The 20,278-nt window shown below is 41.4% G+C and overlaps 1 protein-coding gene across 1 annotated transcript in view; it reads right to left on the reverse strand.

The window, feature by feature from the left end:
* SORCS3 (sortilin related VPS10 domain containing receptor 3) overlaps positions 1–20,278 on the reverse strand; it is a 415,691-nt gene that overhangs the window by 268,084 nt on the left and 127,329 nt on the right. The window contains exon 2 of the mRNA XM_035133724.3: positions 10,751–10,818. Coding sequence (XP_034989615.3) covers positions 10,751–10,818 — 68 coding nt within the window. The remainder of the gene's footprint in view (positions 1–10,750; positions 10,819–20,278) is intronic.

Here is a 20,278-nt window from a genome sequence, read left to right on the forward strand (position 1 = left end):
CGGTTTTGACTGGGGAGGGCGGGGTATAAATAATTTTTTTATTATCATTATTATAATCAATACTGCTAATATATATATACATATTACATATGTGTATGAGCAACAACAAAGTAAAACACAGCCATGCAGCAATACAGGGAAAGCAATCATAACAAATCAGAGGGCTAAAGGCAGAGCCAAAACCAATTCATCAAACCTCACTGTTTTGAACAAGGTTTTCTGATTTTCAATGTAGGCAAAATTTAAAAAGTCTTATGAAACAGCCCAAGACATATTAAATGCTCATTAATGAAAGCAATAGAATTACTGCTGCAAACGACAGCAAGCAGATGGAAAGGAGGGGTCCTACTAACAGATGCACCTTTGCTGAGATAGCAACTATAGCAATACTCAGAGGGTCTGCAGCATCATGTTCTTGGCTGCAAAGCAACTCCTGAATTCAATCTTGCTACATTTCATAAGCCAAGGAGTTAGTTTTCTAGAAGTATTCTACCCTACTCCTTTGGGTACATCTCCCTGCACACCTCCCATATCCTCTTACATGCATACATACTTCCCATTCATGTATTCAGGCATGGTGAACTAACAGTTAACGGTTACATTTTGTAAAACATTTATCTCCATACCCTCCCTTCTTTCCATCCCCTAGATTACTGTATATGCCTGTGTTAAGAGCCCTGCCAAAGAACTGTAAAGAACCTTATGAATAAATAGTGTACCTCACCTGTTGGACCTTGAATTTGGTAGTTAAGACAACAGAAAACACAACAATTCTTGAATTATTCTTTCACCTTCCCCATACCCACCCATATCCACCAACCACTGCCCTTACACATTTAAACACATCCCCAACACTCTTCCACTCACAGTTATCAAGTTTCAAATACCAAACAAACAGTTGCACAAGTGGGATCATCTTAATGGATGGTCCTGGTTGTGGGCAGGCCCTCAACCCTGTCACCCCCACCCTGGCGTGGGTGGAGCCATTACCCTCATGCCAGGGTGGCACCACGATTACCCAGGGCTATTTGCCCAATCAATTTGAGTGGGGTGATCATTGGGGGGGGAGTATAAAAGTAGCAGTGTGACATGTGCCAAGCACCTGCTTTGCACTCTCGAACACCCGCCCATCCTCCCTTTAATTTAGGTGTACTCTGCCTTGCTTTGGACTTTGGTTGGTTGCCCGTCTTGGGATGGGGACCGGGTAGGAATTTTTTCCATTTGGCAAATTGGCACTGGCCACTTGGTTTTCGCCTACCTCTTAGCAATTGTCACAACTTTGTAAGGTTTGGCGGTTAGGCATTGGCTTATTGTTGAGTGGGGGAAGGGAGGTCGGTCATCGCCTGCCCCTCCTTTGTCCAAGGGTATTTCCATTAAAGAAAGAAACCTGGGGCCTGGATCCTGTCCGAAGTCCGCTTGAAGGGCTAGGGTCATGCCAGGCCTCTGGGAATACTGGGGGAGATGCAGGCGGGTTCCCCCAAAGCAGCTCCCCTTTGGGTGGTTTACCCTTACTGACTTACTACAAAGGGGGCAGGAGTCCAATATAGTCTTTTGCCAATGTCTAAGCCAATACCGCTCACATTTCCTGTAATCAATAAAGTTGTGGTCAAAATTTGCCCAATAACATTAAACCAAAAGTCTGCGTCTATGTGAATTTCTTTATTCTAATGGGGGGGGGGTTTGGCTTGAGAATCATAGTTCTAGGCACATTCTTTCAAAAATGAGGAACAAGTCTCATTTCTTCTGAGTTTACTGAATGGTCCTCTGAATGTAGACCAAGGTCCTGTTTCAGATTGGTGGTTGTTGGGTGGCTCCACCCGCAAGCACTAAGCTGCCATGGAAATGGACACCCACACGGGCTCAAAGGACTCGTAGGCTCAAAGTCTATCCTATTGGGTAGGTCAGGCCATCAATTTCATTTAGATTAAGAACATTCCTTATTCTTTTATTTAGTTTGGGAAAAGGGATTACACATGACATCTTTTCCAAGTATCTCAAAACATAACATCATGCCTGCAGCTTTGAATTGCACATGTACAACTGGGTAATTCCATGCTACATTACACATCCAATGACAGTGACAACCCATGCAAATTAATCATGTACAAAGCAACATCTTCAACATTGTGTTTTAGGTATGGGTGGAAAGCTCAGAAAACACAATAATATTGATTTTGATCCCAACGTAGAACCTGCTTTGCCGGTTCATGCTTGCCTGGTCTTTAGAGACTAGTGCATTTGAAGGCGGGGAGGGGAGGAGGAAAAAAGGGAATAAAGAGTGAATAGGGGCAGAAAGCTTTTAATTAACAGCCAGGCTAAAACACCATTACAATCTGCAGTTTTGTTTTTATTAATTCACTTGGATTCAGCAGGAATTCCACCAAGAATAGAGATGAGCAGATGCAAGGGAAGTGCATTAATAAATCATGAGTGTCATTAAAATTTGTAAACTAATATCTTCTGGGAAGTCTCAGCAATTAGTCTCAGAGCTTTCTTGGCAAAACAAAAAAGAATTAATAAATCCAAAAAAACCCCTGCATCGTATAAAGTTGCCGACCCGCAGAAAGGTCATCAATAGAGCAATTACGATGACAAAACAAATGGACCACCTGGGAGTTTGACCTGTGAAACTCTGAAATACTTTCATGTGACTTGACAGTGAAGGTATTTTAATAAAGGGCAGAGACCAATGGTGAAGTTCAAATCTATAAACCTCTATAAAATGCAGATAGGTTTTTTTTAATTGCTATATTTCTACCTTTGTGGGTGCGACCAACAGTCTTCTGCACCTTGCCTGCATTACTCTGCCTGATGCTATATTGCCATGATGGTTTGCTAGAAGAGGTGACATCTTAGCAGTATATCTATATGACATCAACTTTTTTTTACTCCTAAGGAAGGAAAAAATGTGTGTGTTTTTTTTTAAAAAAAGAACTTCAATCTTCTTTACAGAAGCGTTCTTGTCGGTGTTCAGGTTCCACAACAAATTCACAGCTTCTATCTAAGGATGTGAGAAAGGACCCATTTACGTTCCAACCCATGTTCATCACATGCAGAATTGCTTACATTCGGCTGCAGTTTGGCTGCCATGGATGAATTTAATGTAATTAGTTACATTATTGTTATGTTCTAAAATCTACGCAAGGCATAGTCAACCTTGGCTCTCCAGATGTTTTAGAACTACAACTCTCATGATCCCTGACCACTGGCCCTGTTAGCTAGGGATCATTGGAGTTGTAGTTCCAAAACATCTGGAGAGACAAGATTGCCTATGCCTGATCTACACCACTCACTTCAATGCAATGGAAACACAATGCAAATAGGGTGGGTGGGTGGGAGGGAGTAACCAATTATTCATCATTGAGGACTGACAAAAAAACACCCAGCATCAAATACTGATCAGATCCTTCTAATACAGGCTTCCTCAACCTCGGCCCTCCGAGGTTTTGGATGTTTTGAGACTACAATTCCCATCATCCCTGACCTCTGGTCCTGCTAACTAGGGATCATGGGAGTTGTAGGCCAAAAACATCTGGAGGGCCGAGGTTGAGGAAGCCTGTTCTAATACCTGGTGGATAACAAAGAAATCTAGTTTACTATCTTCTGCAGCATCTTAAATTCTTTTCCTGATTTGGACGCTAATAAAATATGCATTATTTGTACTGGTTGCAACCATGACTATAGTTCTCATTTCCTGTGACTGTTCCTACTCTGTCGTCCCTAGAGACAGAAACAACCAGCCATTGCGCTAACAACCCTATGCACCCCCTCCAGTGGTGTAAAAAGACATAATACTACTTGGAAAATCATTTGTCCTGATGCATTTCACTCCCACAATGATCTTCTTCAGAGAATGTGACTAAATGTGAGAAATCATTCTCCAAATCGCAGTAAATGTTTGCAACTTTGCTACTGGTTGTTTTTTTAAATGTAAAATGAAGCATACACATGAAATAAATCAACATAATCCAGCATGGAGCATTAGAGTGCTCATCATGAAACAATAGGAAAATGTCCTGTGGGTGGCAAATTATTGATGAGGTACTGGATTTCTCTCTCCATGATCCATTCCAACATGAAATTTTAAAAGGGTTAACACATTTGATATTTCAAGGTCGAAACCCATTGGCACACCCAATCATGAGAGAGAGAGAAACCACACAGGTGGAGCGTTAACATTTTAATAATGTTAAAGGTATCTGAAGAAGTGTGCATGCACACAAAAGCTCATACCAATGACAAACTTAGTTGGTCTCTAAGGTGCTGCTGGAAGGAATTTTTTTTTTATTTTAATAACGTGAGGCATAAAATAAGGTATAAAACATGACAACCCCAATGCGTTTCAGGTATCACTCTTCTTCACAGGAAGAATTACACAGGTTCTTCTCTTAAAGTCCAAAGGAAATGAGGAGAAAATATTTCACTTAAGAAGACCCTATTGGATCAGGCCCATGTCCCATGTAGACCAGCATGCTGTTCTCAGAGATTTATCAAGGGCTATTCACCTATAACCCATTTCTTTTATTTTTTTAAAACTAGTATTTTTATTGGGTATTGAATTGATCCCCTGAAGAAGAGTGATAGTTGAAACACAGCAGTTCCTTCCATATTTGTTCAAATACTTGAACAAACTTGAACTAGACACTATTAAATATTAATCCTACACCTTTGTAGTTTTCCACATCTTCTCTCTTCCTCCACCTTCCCCTTCCCCACAGGATACCAACCAGCTGACATGAATGTAAGTGCAGGGTAGCAGAAACCTTTCTGCACAAGATCAGGCCGCCACACTATTTTAATTCCATGGAGAAACTTTGGGTTCTTCAAAATCCTTATACCAAAAATGGAAATCAATCAAAACTCATGTCAAGGCACCTTCTAGGTTGAAAGCAATCTACCTATTTTAGGTACGTCTGAGATTTGCTGGGGGGGAAATTTATATTGTGTGAGCTTGAAAATGGCAGCATAATATCCATTGTTAGCTTAATAATAAAGAAGAGAGCGCTAGCATTGCTCAGGGATGTCATCTTGTCATGACTGCCATCTGCCAGTTTCGTTTCCATATAAAAAGGATTAGACAAAACTTAATAATTGCATTTAGAAACATGAATAAGCATTGGGATCTCTACCTTGGAGAAAATTGTATGTCTGGGATTCAGTGTTTTATAAGGTTTGCCAGCACAGTGAGGAAAAATCTCTACAATTTTAAGCACCCTGGAAGAAAGTGGCCTTGAATTTAGAAAGCATGAGCAAAAGGGAACATGAGTATATTGGCATCAAGACAAGAATAAGGCCAACTAGCTCATCCCTAAATATATAACAAATGGAGGGAGCCAATTAAAATGGCAAAGGGCAAAGTAAGGAGGGATCAGTATACAGAGAGGGGGATTTTTAGATGCAGGGGCAGTATAACACTGAATTGCTGCCATTCACTACATTTCTTTACAACACTGGGAACTTCCAAAATATATGAGATATTTATGTACATTTGCTGAGAGGGCGTGTGCCCAGTACTGTGAATTGCATGTTTCCATTTGCTAAAAATCAGTAAAATGTTAATAATAAAATAAACCCCTGTCACAAGCAAAGAAGGTGAGGAGACATCCTACTCTGTCCTGATCATGACCCAGAGCATTTAAACAGGCATGTTGCCTATTCCGCCCCCACCCACCCCATAGAACAAGCTGTTATACAAGTTGTTAGCAAAATAGTTCAAATGCAGTTTTTAATTATTTTTGATTTAACTGGTCCCCTGATCTTTATTAGTGCATCTGCCTGAGTAGTCTGGTGCTGGAATTAGGTTATTGTTTATACTTCTGCACAGCTTCCTTTAAAAAAAAAAGGTTTCTCTACTGGATCCAGGGGTCCATTGGATAACTCCGTCTGAACTTTGGATACAGAAAGTACTGTAAAGTCAGGAAAGATTGGAGAATACTTTGGGACATTTCCTGCCCTGTTCCATCCTCTAAAAGGATTGGAGAAAAATCTTCTAAACACTGTTGGTTTAAGACAAAGAAGCCAACATGGTCCCAAGGTGCTGTGTACAATTTCTGTCCCATCTTCCATGATCATTGGCCATGTTGACTGGGACTGATGGGAGCTAAAATTCACATCTGGATGGCACCATGTTGGCTACCTCCTTCTGGCAGAATATGTCATAGCCCAGGCAATGCTTTTTTATTTATTTTTTCAAAAAAATATAAGTTGCAAGTACTTATATATTAATAAAAGGGGTGTTGTGGGCGCCAGCACAAAATGGCTACACTGGGTAGCAAAAACAGAGATGCTGGTACTCTCTCTCTCTCTCTCTCTCTCTCTCTCTCTCTCTCTCTCACACACACACACACACACACACACACACACACACACACGGGTTGCCATATTTCAAGAAGTAGGCAGGCTTCCGAAATCACCCTTCTCAGAGGCAACAACGAACCAACCAATGCACAGTGCTTCAGCTTCCGACAGGGAACAGACGAAATCCCAGACATTTACTATTTAATTAAAAATCTCCCCAGGTGCCAATTTTGCCCCCAGAAATCACCAGAATTTTCCGGTACAAATGGCGACCCTAACACACACCCTGGGCCCAGCCCTGTCAGCATCTCCATTCCTGTGAAAGTACATTGTGGCTCCAAGGCTGGTGTTTGATAAAAGCTCTCCCTCTCAGGAGAGTGACAGGACCCAAGCCAAGTCCTAAGTGCAGTGGCAGGACTCTGATTAGCCCCTCACTAAAACACTGAAAAAGAAAAGGAGCAATTTATCCACCCTGTAGCAGGAGTAACAACACAACTATTCTTTTCCAGCAGTGAGAACCAATGGCAATAATGTCAGAATAGAACCTTGATGCAGCCTTTTGCAAGAGTTAATAGCTTGGGAACAGGTTACCTAAAGGACCACTTCCTTCCATGCAAGCCTGCCCAGGTGCTGACAGGTCGTACTCCCTTTTCTGCCAACACCTGTCTTGTCTTGATGGAAAGCCGAAAAATGACCTTCTCAGCGGCTGCCTCCAGGCTTTGGAACTCCCTTCTAGATGGCTTTCCACCAGCAAGCAAAATCCTTTTCATTTAATCAGCTGCTTTGCCTCCTGAAATGATACGTTTCATCTCTAGGTTTTAATTTAATGATGTTTTTAATTGGATGATGTTTTTATATGCTTTATCTTATTTGTAGCTATTTTTATTGTGTTATTGCTTATTTCTTATGTGGATTAGTTTTTTATTGTGGATTTTGATGTCCTTAGCCTCCTTTTTTTAATAGAAAGGCAGGGTATAGCTTTTCATGCTCAATAAGCCATATTCTCTGCATTCACAACATATTCTACATAGTAAAGAAAAAGGATGTCCTAATACCACTTGTTGTTTTTTAATTATATTTTGGCAAATATTTAGAAAGGGAAATTCCCCCTTTATTGGCATGTATGTATCATAATTTGTTAAGCTAGACGTTCTTGTTGCATCCCTTGATGCTACTTTAGCTACTGGCACACACACACAGCAGGGAAAGCCAAACCAGATGATTAAGCTGTCCAACCCAACACAGGACTTGAGGAAAACAGAATTCTGATCGCAGAATTTGAACTTCTGCAGAATTCTGAATCTTCAAGCAGAGGCTTGGGCTGGTGGTGAACAAGTGGAATTTGCATAAGACAAATCAAAATCAGAGATGAAAGACAAAAGAGAAAGTGCAAAATATAAAATATGAAGCTTTCAAGATGCAATTTAAAAGAAAACAAAAAATCAGCATGATACATGGAAGAGAGGGTGCTGGTTATTATCTTAGCCATCATCGCTCCACATCTCTGTATATGTGATCATATGGAGAAAGCGTCATGTGAGCAAAGAAAGTACAGAATTTGCCCTAATTTCCGTGAGTGCATCAGAAAGTATATTGTTCCTACAATTGCAGCAATCACTGCAGAAGTGTTATTTGCACACTGTTCGTTTCCACAGTACTTTATTCATGCAATCACGTGTGAATGGCTGAAGACAGAGAAAAATTCAGCAGCGAAAATGCAAAAATAAGGTAATGCATCACATGGGAGTGTAACAACAACAAAATGTCTCTGCTCCAGAGAGTTAGTTATAAAATTTTACGAACTAGATTTATTCAAAGTTACAGTATTAAAAACATCCCCGTTTTTTATAGAATCCCTATTAAATATGGTATTGCCAATTGCTACATGCAGTTTGTCACAAGCAATGCACTGAATTGTCTATCACAAGTAGCTAGAGGTGGATGGCTCATGCTTTTTCTGATGTGTGTCAATTCCACATGTTTTCATTCATGAGTCCCTTCCATCCTATTTTAAGCACAATTACTTTCAAAGCCACACATTAGCAGCCAGTTCACAACAGATTTAACAGAAACCGAATTCCTCAAGCACCCCGACAAGAAAGTTTGCGATGTTAGAACTGTACATCTAGCAGCCTCCCCAGAAGCCCTTCATGCTCTACCCCTGCAGTCACTACGTCTGGCGTCACTGGCCTCACATCAATAATCACATCTCTCCAGTGCATGCATTTTAGGACTGCGGTAACCCAAAGATTGCAGTTTCAGACTAGTGAACACTCCCACTTGGCCAGGTCAATCAGTTTGGAAGCTATCAGTGTCATGCTAAGAATTCTTAACACAACTGGACAATCTATGTGTCTTGCGTCCTGCAACTCATTTAGGCAAATTGGAACAGCTGATTTTGTCTCTGCACAATGCATGGTTCCTAGGGACTGTGCTCTCCACATACATAGCTACTGATTCTCACTAACAGCTCCTGGGTCTGCAGTAGCTACTCAGGTACATTTGTAACCATGAAATAAGACATGGCTGTCCAGACTACACAAAGTATTCTCTGTATGAACGATTTGCCATGAAAGTATCATCCAGACTGGCTAGATTTGCCAGTTGACCTCCTTTCACCTCCTGTTACTGAGAATTGTCCTATTCTTTTCAACCTCTGCTCAATTTCAAAGTTGAAATGTTCTCTTGCCTGCATTCCAGTTTCTCTTATGAAAACCACTCTGATCTTCAAAACTTACTAAAGGCTGCTTCTGCAAACAGAAGAATCATAGACTTGTGGGGTGTAAAGGGACTATTAGGGTCATCTAGTCCAACCTCTGCAATACAGGACTCTTTCTACCCAATGTGGGGCTTGAACCCACAACCTTGAGGTTAAGACTGAGCTATCTAGCCAAGCCTTGACCATGACCAAATGACTCTTGTCGAACATTTCCAAGCATCACTATCCAAACATTTCCAGTATTTGAGCAACGTTCACTATGCAGAATATTCCCGGGTAATTTTAGAAACACAAAGGTCTGATCTTTAATTGCAGCAAACATTTTTGCACGGTTTTTAAGCAAAAAGGAAGAATCGCATTTTGAATCCCAAGTTTTCTGTCCCTCCCTTCTCTGTCCAAAAGGCACCAAGTTCAACACTGCTGTCATTTTCTACCCTGCTCAAACATTGCAGCCACTTCTCAGCATTAGTAGAGGATTTCTGTTGGCTCGTTACATTATTTATGCAGAGCCAGATTGTGCAGCAATTATGCCTATACTATAATCACTGTGTCATTTGCACTTGTTAGGTACAAGGAAAAAAGTTTTTTTTCAAGGCTTAAATACCCTGAAAAGTACGCAGTAAGTGGAAATGACTGCGCTCCCTCCTATTAGTCTCAGGGTTATTTATACCTCTGCGGATTAGCACAGTACAGTGCAATTAGGCTTTAGAGGTACCATGCAAATTGAAAAGTTTCAAGAGCTCTTAGGAACAATTAACCCCTGATGCATTAACAGGTTCTGTCAGGGAAGCTGTTTTCTCTCTGGTTATGTTCCAGAAACAGTTCCTGAAAGTGACTTTCCCTTAACCAGCTAAGAGAAGGATGTGAAGAAATGCTGTAGGAGATGGGATACGGGTCTATTGTTCAATCTCAAGGGTCACCCGTTTATTCTGCATTCATGTTTTATCGAACATCCAGGCAAGCCTTAACAAGAGAACACATTCCTTTGCCATCTAATTGACATTTTTAATCTGGCCTTATTTCATTTTTCATAGCCTTAGAAAAGAAACCTGAACATACATAGTGGGCTACACATGGACCATAGAATCATTTCATCCAACCTTTGCTCTCATCACTTGTGCTACCCAATTCATCCTTGGAGCTGTGTGGTCCCCAGGCTGTAAAATTTACCGACTCTTATCTTAAAAGGTCCAACCATAGTTTGTATGTGTGCTTGTGAAACTCTTTGATTGAAAGCAGCAGCGGCTGGTTTGGTATTGCAGAACAGTGGAGATGCCCTCCCAACACCGAAGTCTTGGCACCTTACCTGGAGGGGACCCTACCTGGAGGGAACACATCAGTGGTAAGGTCCAGGGCTGTGTGGACAGACCAGTGGAAGCACCAAATTGGTTGTGTCCGCACAACCTCAACCCCACCCTCCCCAGCCCCACCCAGATAGTGCAGCAATGTCTGTTTGGGGAGGCAGTTCTACAGCTCTGTCTCACCACACTACTGATCGAAAGAGGCAAACTAAAGGAAGCTTTATCATCAGGAGAACCCCTAGATCCAAGGCAGCTTCTCTGCAATGTAAAGTAATCTGCCCATGATGTTCATACAAAAATTCAAACACAGGCTTCCTCACCTTTCTTTGGGGAAGGAAACACCTTTTCTTTCTCCTTCTGTCATCCCAAACATTCACATTTCATGCAGCAAACATCTACCCAGGAGATACTATGCAATGTATAATCTGCTTACCTCCAGAGCGAGCTTTCGGTAACACTTCCCAAGTTGAAGTCATACAGCTTTGTAAGAATGAGAATCACCTGAGAGGAGAAGAAGAGGGGGAGAGAGAGAACCTACTTTTACTCTTCTGAATATATTTATAGATATAAAACACATCTGAAACCACCCAAAAGGAGAGCTTAGCATCTATCCAGTAAAGTTGGGGTATCATAGGATCAAGCAAGGAGCGGGGAGAAGGCCAATGAGGAGAAATCGTTAGCTTAATGCATCCTCATAGCTAGAAACATTTCGTTTCAATTTCTAAACATCTATTTAAATAAAATACCACAGTTAGCCTTGTTAGCTTTTCTCTTCCCTACATTTTCCCTCTGGGCTTATTTGACTTGCAGTACACTGCATGCTTCTGCCTGCTTACTCAGAAGTAAGTCCTGCTGAGTTCTGTTGGACTTACTCCCATGAAAATGAGTATTGGATGACAGCCTAAACTGCAGACCCATAACCCGTTCATGTCCTCATATGACTCAGGTATATCCAAATTACTTGGGGGAATGAATAAGATTTCCAGCCCCATATCAGGAAGTTTTTAATGTTTGATGTTTTAGTATGTTCTGATATATGCTTTGAGCAGGCTAGAGTGGGTGGGGAAACCCAGCCAGATGGGTGGGGTATAAATAGTAGTAGTAGTAGTAGTAGTAGTAGTAGTAGTAGTAGTATCCACAACCTCCACCAGAAACGAGGATATCTTTTTGACATCTAGTTTTCTTGGGTTTTTATAATACTGTTTAACTGGCTTTTATGTCGGATCTGTTATTATTATACCCTTTTATTGCCTCTGTGTTGTATTTCTGTATATCGCTTAGATGTTTTTTTAAAAATCAGAAACATCAGAAAAGCTTTTAAATAAATTAACAATCAAAATCTTGAGAAATTGTCCTATTAGTTGGTACACCCAGTTTTGCAAACACTAGTTGTCAGCCTATTTCCTTCCTCTTGCATAGTTTGGATTCTCAAGCTGCAAGGATGAGCCTGACCACCACATACCTAACTCAGCACTCTAGCCTAGGGGTGGAAGTGGATTATCATCTCTCCCCGCCCCCATCTCTTTCTTTCTCTGGCTGTCCTGATGTTGTTGGACTACGACACCTGGCCACTAGCTTTGCTGACTGCGGTTGATGGGAGTTGAAGTCCAACCAGCGCTGAAGGGTCACAAGTTCCCAAGCACTGCAGTAGACACATTAGCATAACAACCTACATCCAAGATTTTTCCATCTTGGCACTCAATGTGACAGTTATAAGATCTGAACTCCATTTCCCACACAACTTGGGACATCTAAAAAAATATACATCAGGAATGGCCTTTGCTGTTACATCTTCCATCATCCAAAAGCTTACAAGTGTCAGGCCTCATGCAACGTAGCTTGTTATGTGTTCAGGTTCAATGACACATAATTTATACTGCTGTATAGCAAACCTAGAGTAATGACCCTGCCTGTAGCAGTAGTAGTGTAGATTTTTAGGTACTCCGTAGTTATCAAATAATAATTCTGCCCTCCCACCTCTGAGTAATAGAAAACGGTGATGAAAGAGAGAAAGATGATAAACCATCCCTTTGGACCTCAACCTCGTGTAGGGTTCTGGCAAGCAGCAAGATCTGCCTGAGGCATTTGTGATATATACATACAATGCAGACAAAATGTATAACGCGTCACCCATATAAATTACACACACACAAGCCAAGCAGACAGGCCCAAACTGCAGCCTTGTACAGAGGACGTTCTCACATAACAAGCCACTTCCTATTCAACGGTGGGGGAATTTGGAGAGTGGTGCATTTGAAAACCTCAGAGGTATAGAATTAAAGAGAGGTTTTTTGAACAAAGGGGAGAAAGTTTCTCTCTCCTTGACCCTGTTTTGGGGTGTTACCCAGCAAGGAACTATAAGCAACAGAAGCTGCCTCTTTTGCTCCAATCTCACTTTTGGGGCCAGGCTGGATAGATGAAATCCAAAGAAATTCACACATGTTTTAATATCATTGAAATCACTGAGATCAATACAGCCTTTCAAATAAGTTCAGAAACAGAACTAGTTTCAATTCCCTCCCTTCCCATAAACATACCAATGTTATTTGTGGCATAAAAGAAAAGAAAAAAACAGTATCCTAGACACCTCGAAGGAATTCCTATTCATGATAGGTGGCCAAAGAGGTGGCTGTTTGCAAGTCTAAATCAGAGTGCATACAGCTGAGTCTTTAAGTAACACTAATTTAAATAAGGCTTAAACACAGTCCTCCGCAAGTCTAGTTACTCCAAGCCAGCACCAGATTTAGGGTGGTACAGGCGGTTCTCCCACACAGGACACTAAGTTGAGGGGGTGCAAAACTGAGAAGATCCATGCATGAGAGATGCATGTGAAGATCAACTCAAAATTAATCAAAGTTCTATCACAATATGAATTGCCTTTCACAGCTCAGCTGGTAGAGCATGAAACTCTTAATCTCAGGGGCCATGGGTTCAAGCCTCACGCTGCACCAAAGATTCCTGCATTGCAAGGGGTTGGACTAGATGACCCTTGGGGTCCCTTCCAACTCTATGGTTCTGTGAAAGAGCTTCTATGAACATTTGCAATTGGGGGAGGAACCAATGGCTAAGATGTTTTGATAGTTAAATTGATCTTTTAATCTACTCATTGAAGATACCCGATGGGTGCTTATTTTTATGTTTTACTACAAATATTGTCTATGTGTGTTTTAAATTCTATTTGCGGGGGGGGGGGAGAGAAGCATTATTGGGTTGTTCTTGTTTTTATTTTGATTATGTATTTTGTGTTTTTATATTGTGATTTTATCCTGTGAACCGTCCTGAGACCTGTGGGGGGATCAAATATTGGCCTTGCACAGGGTGCAAAAATTCAAAAGTCTGCCCCTGTCCATGATAATTCAGTCTTGGGCTCATCTCTTTTTCTCTGGATTGTTCCCAATAAGTTTCCTTTCATCTTGATCTCACCTTTTGCAGACGGTGGCATACATGGTTCTCTCACTGCACATTTTCCCCTCCTAATAGGCTAATAGGTAGAAAGTCTGAGAGATATTGACTAGACAAAGATGGCTAATAGATGTACCCTCCAATGTTTTTGCCAAAATACTGCATTGGTTCCATGTAGAAAGCCTTTGTCTTGCACTTCCCCCGCTGTACTGTATGTGCAAAAGACCATAGCTATGTCTGAATTAGCCCAAGCCTAGCAGCCCCCAGTGAAGCATGACCTGACTGGCCTGTGAGAAATGCTTTCCCCTCTGATAATGGTATCTCCTACCTACCCTTGTTGTTAAATGAAAGCTCTTGCTATTTTTGAAGGTAATTAAGACGAATTTCATTTCCTAGTGAATGATGATGAATTACAGCACAGTTAGTTTCTGTCACTCTGAATTTCTCTTGATATGTTAGATACAGCACCATTTATGGAAAAAGCATTCTCAAAGGAAAAAAAAACTATTTGTACATGTATCCCACACGATACTATAGAGAGACAGTTACAGTGGGAAATGTTTTCCCTTGGTGCAGTTGAGCTAAATTCCCCAAATTTAATCATATGTTGCAGATGGGTTTATTCTTTGAATGTATAAAAAGTAAAGGTATAGGTAAAGGACCCCTGACAGTGAAGTCCAGTCGTGAACGACTCTGGGGTTGCGGCACTCATCTTGCTTTACTGGACGAGGGAGCCGGCGTTTGTCTGCAGACAGTTTTTCCAGGTCATGTGGCTAGCATGACTAAGCCGCTTCTGGCAAAACCAGAGCAGTGCACGGAAACGCCGTTTACCTTCCTGCCGGAGCGGTACCTATTTATCTACTTTGACGTGCTTTCGAACTGCTAGGTTGGCAGGAGCTGGGACTGAGCAACGGGAGCTCACCCCATCGCAGACATTCAAACCGCCGACCTTCCAATCAGCAAGCCCTAGGCTCAGTGGTTTAGACCAGTGTTTCTCAACCACTGTTCCGCGGCACACTAGTGTGCCGCGAGATGTTGCCTGGTGTGCCGTGGGAGATTTACTTTATATATAGTCAATATAGGCACAGAGTTAATTTTTTTAACATTTTCTAATGGTGGTGTGCCTCGTGATTTTTTTCATGAAACAAGTGTGCCTTTGCCCAAAAAAGGTTGAGAAACACTGGTTTAGACCACAGCGCCACTCACGTCCCCCTGTAGAAAAAGTAGATTGATTGACACAGCACAATACATTTAAAGCATTATATTACTTTAGTCATAGCTTCCCAAAAAAAATTATGGGACTGTAGTTTGTTGAGGGTGTTGAGACGAGCTTGGAGGCCCCTATTCTCCTCACACCAAAGTTCCATGTGAAGAGGAATTCGTTGTCAAACCACTCTAAGAACTGTAGCAACCTGAACAAACTACAACTCCCAGAATCCTTTGGGGGAAGCTATGACTGTTTAAAGTGGTTTAAATGTATGATATGGATGTGGCGTGTAAATACACCAATACATCTTCTCCGTCTCAAAGTTCAGCACTGTTAATGAGCTAATGCTGGCCACCTTTCTGAACTGTCTGCTAGTGTTAACCTTTCTTCTCACCCCATGTGCTCTGTGCTGTTTTTTGTAATTGGTGGGGTGGTTTTATGCAATACGTCTAGCTAACTCAGCAATCTATACATTTCCATGAGCGGGACACTAAGTTGCCTTCCAGGAACAGCCAATACACCATCAAATGCTGTCTCACATTCATTTCCTGTTCAAATAGTACTTCCCACCTGATAAATTCCCCATCCAAGGCAGCACCCCTTGGATATTGCCAAAGCAGCTGCCTCATTCTGCCTCATGGATGGACCAGCCCTGTGTTCACTCTCTTATTGGCCTTCAGTTGAATACAGTAAGCCAAATCACTAGTGGCACTCATACAAAAAAAGAAAACTAATAGGCAATCAAAAACATCTCTATTGCATCTATGAATTATTACCTTATTTATTTATTTATTTTTTGGATAATTGACTCACTGCAGTTGCTTGATAGAGCCTCATTGCCACTTGCGCTTCATGGTGCTCAAGTAGTGAATTATACCTCACCCCCCCTCCCTCCCTCCCACATGGCACACCACTTCGCATAACAGTTTCAATACAGAGGGATATGGGTCTGGTTGACATGACATGGTAAACCAAACTATGGCTTGCTGGGCCCACGTGAATGTGTGAGCCACCAGAGAGGAGTTTGAAGCCACTTTGCAGTTCCCTGTTTTTTGTCCATTCCCGGACCAAGCCAAGATTTGTGTCATCAGAACCCAAACTCATGGTTAAGGTCTTTCCTTGCTCACCACGAGCTGTAGCCAAGAACAAACCTCGCTTACGGTTAACAAGGAGAGACCTTAACCATAAGCCAACACACTAAGCATGACACATGAGTAAAAAGGACTGAGGAGGAGCTCTCTGGGAGTGCACAAGTTGACATAGTCCCATAGGGGACACACAGGGAGAGGAGAGGGCAGAGGAGTTCATAGTTCACCTAAAAGTATTTGCCCTAGCAGAACCAGATACCTCACTACATTTTCTTCAATGTTGAAACAGATCTAGCTGCAAAATGTCCATGGCCTTCCACTTGTAAGCAGCAAATCAGGCCACCAGCTACAAATTGAAGGCATTCAATCTATGAGATCCAATTGTTTCCTAAGATTATGCAAATGTCTTCAATCTATCCTGGCAGTTTATCACATTCAACTGTCATCACAAGGCCTCCAATGCCTTGCTTTTCATTAAAAGGTTTTAAGGTATTAGCTATTATCTGTACTCTGAAGTCAGTGTGTCTGCAATGTAAAGATCGGCTCTCTCTTTTCCCCTCACATCTAAAGAGCTGGCAATTTGGGGCTCTTTAAGTTGTATATCACACTGATCTGTGGTATCTCTGCGGTAATCCAGACCCAAACTTTACCCATACTCATCTGTGATTGATTCCAAGGGGAATTACAAGCTAGAAATGGCAGCAGGCTTCCTTCCCCTTCCCCCTCCTTTTTCTCCCTGCCATGTTTTCTGCCCTGTCTTTGGACCTATGATGCACGTTGTAGCTTTAAGAAAAATGAAACCACAACCTTAAAAGAGAGAGAGATAAATTTTCCCAAGGCTTTGAGGGTGGTATCTTAGCAAAAGGAAAGACTGGAAGATATGATCCACTGTGGGTTGCCGAATCAATAAAAATAAATGATGGTGGCTTTTTTTGCTGCAGCGTCCTATAATGCATGGTAGAGGACTCTTAAATCATATCACCGCCAGCTAGTGGAGATCGTATTTATTCTAAACCGACTTATATAGAGATAAAGCTCAGGCTTCTGTTATTTTAAGCAAGCAAGATGTCTTCTCTAGTGGGAATGCCTGTTTACCGGAAGCAGGGCCATCTAGCAGTCCTAGCAAAGATACTATGGGGAACAATTGGAGCCTAACAGAGGAAATGATTAGATAACATAGTAGGTCTTTTTCAGATTCTAAATTCTGGGCTTTGGGATACTTGCAAGCTGTTTTTCTCCTTGCCGTGTTTGTTCATAATACCTTGGGATTTTACCCAGATTTCCCCTGTGTTTTGCTGTGAGCTTTAAGAAGACTGTGTAATATTCCCTGCATCTCCTTAAAGATTATCTCACCCCGACTTATGTCTGATTATAAATAATACGAAGCTTTTGTGTAGAGCCTCATCCATGAGTTGATGAAAGGGACTTTGTAATCTAAATTCTCAGCTGGCTTGCCCAATAACTTAGTAATTGTGACTGCGTTCAAAACTACACTGTGAGAATGCCAAAGAATTCTGTTTATCGGTGCTGGTAGAGTAGTATTTTGAGTGATTTACTAAGAAGCTAATACTGCCAGTCAGGAATGTTTGGGGCCATTTCACAGTTTGCTAACCTGAATCAACAATTCTTCTTTAGTGGTTTTTAGCTACACACATCTTAGAGCCTCGTGATTTCTTTTTTAAATGCCTATAGGTACCCGTACCTTTTATTTCAGTAGCTAAAAGATTGCCTGCAAAAGTTTATGTCACAATAAGGCCCCATCTGCTTTATACAGTTAAAGCTGTGTCATAACACATTAAACACTCATGGTTTCTCCCAAACAATCCTGGGAAATGTAGTTTATTAAGTGTACTGAGTAAATAGGTGTGTTTCCCTCACAGAGCTACAACTCCCAAAGTTGATTGGAAACAGCAATTGATTGTTAAACCCCTCTGCGGATTATAGCTCTGTGGGGGGAATGTGTTGTTTATATAACTTTTTGTATGTTTATCATATTTATAACATTAAAAATACATGCTTTCAGCAAGAAGACGACAGCACATTTTGTCCCTGATGAAACAGGGCTGGAAGAATCTGTTTTGTTTTCCACATTCATTTCCCTTTGGTATTTTTTATTAGTTCCCCCCCCCCCCATACTCTGCTTGCTAGGAAGTTGGATTCATTCTTTCCGCAGTCCCTTTACTAATTATACTTTGTAAATATGTGGCCAGCCCTGTAGATGAGCTATGTTAATCTCTGTGCTGATAAAGCAGGATTTTTGAGAACAGAGATGGTTCCAATGCATGGGGATCAGCAGTGCCTCCCTCTCAGTAGTCTATCCAAAGTGATCAAGCATCTCTTCCCCTAATAACCATATATCCTTGATACATAAGACTGTCTTTGACTTGACACTTCTTAGTTGTCTCTGAAGTTCTTCATCATGCCTCAGAAGGGGTTGAATGCATTTACACTCTAATTTGTTAGAAACAAAGAACCATCCATCTCGGTGCATGGATATATGCAAAGCATTTCTCCAATTTAAAGTTGGCAGGAACACAAGGAGAGTTTAATGAACTAAAGTAATTTTCCTTCCGTGTAAAATTTTATGGCCATGAAAGGTCTGCACAGCTACTGAATGTGCTCAGAGGCTTCCAAGCTGTCTGCTAATTTATAGATTTGTGGATCTCCAGTAATTCTTCTCTACAGCAGGAAACCCCTGGGGTTTCATGTTTGCCTTTAAGGGAAGTGACCACAATGGTCCCAAGGTTTTCACTGAAACTCTTTCTGTGTTAAAGTGAAGACTTCCATGCACCTAGCAGTGGTAGAGCTTGAACTTAAAATTTCAGCAGCATTCTGTGCAATGCCAAAATTCAGTACCACCACCCCACCTGTTGCCTTCCATTGTTTGTCATTGTGGCAGCGCCCCCTGCAGCACCCTCTCAGCTCAGCACCCAGTGTGGACAGTTGCACTCCCCTAAATCTGCCTCTGCACCTAGTTCTCAAGGTCCATTAATTCCCTTTGGTGCTTACAAATGGGAAAGAAAATATTTGGGGTAGTAGGCTACTGATAATAAGGGCAATCTAAATTTCTACTTGCTTTTACATTTTATATGCTGCTTTTTATCCTGAATACATTCATCTGAAGGACTGCAAGGATTATTAATATGTGTTGCCCTTAGTTCGGGGCGAACTTTGTTCAGTGGTGTTTTCTGCAACACTGCAAATTGCATTGCACAATGTAAGGGGCTACATCATTCCAGAGCTCCAAGAGGATAACACTTCCAGAAGTAATCGGAGACAGGCATTCCCTCTCAGGGGCGGGGAACAGAAGCACTAAATCCCACTGTAATTACTATGAGAGTTTCCAGCTTGAATTTGAATAGGAGGCTAGAAGTAACACGTGGTCTGCTTTCTGTGCAGTAAACAGAACATTTTATGTCAATTTCACAGGGGAGTGGTCTGGGTGCCATGAAGGGCCACTTGATTACTGTTTATTTAGTCATTGTTAGGGGGTTCACATAGAGGGGAAAACCCAGATATTGCATTGTTTGCACAGCAGCACCTGATCCAAGAATTGTGCCCCCGAACCTTCTGCAATATTCCAAGAGATACAGAGATGCTCTTTTCAAATTGAGCAATGAAGGTGCTTGGAGAAAATCTTAGCAACGTGTTTTCTAACTGTCCAACCTAGTGATATATGGCTTAGGCCCAGGCTGTCTGAAGGACTGTATTCTCACATGAACCTGCCCTGAGATCTTTGTGGGAAGCCCTTCTCTCATTATAAATATAATAATAGTAATAATAATAAATATAATAATAGTAATAATAGTGTAATCTGCCTCTTACAGGATTGCCAAAGAGTTTGATCCTATTATCTGTTAAAACTTGTTACACTGAATGTGAAGAGGGGGGGACATTAAGTTAGGGTGAATGCCTCAACTGCTCTGCTCTTCTTGGTTTTTTTATTCTTTTGATCCTTGGTGGATCTGTGATTAAAAATGGAATCATTTGCCATATCCTCCGCCCTGCAAAGGAAAAAAAAAAGCAGTGCTGCTAGTAATTTTGCACACTGCCCATCAAAGCATAAACTGCAGAAAGAGATTTTGCTTTTGTTTTTTGCAGTGGCAAGCAACATTAAGCTCTGCTCAAGGCAAACCAGTTGGCTGACCCATCATCATAGGGCAGGAATTGGTAATGAGCAAAAGGTGGAGAGGGGAGAGTCCACCAGACTTTGTAAAATGGTCACAAAAATAGCATGATCAATATAATAAATGCCTGCATTGCC

The sequence above is a fragment of the Zootoca vivipara genome, chromosome 5 (genome assembly GCF_965207765.1).
Source record: "Zootoca vivipara chromosome 5, rZooViv2.hap1.1, whole genome shotgun sequence".
NCBI classification, from domain to species: domain Eukaryota; kingdom Metazoa; phylum Chordata; class Lepidosauria; order Squamata; family Lacertidae; genus Zootoca; species Zootoca vivipara.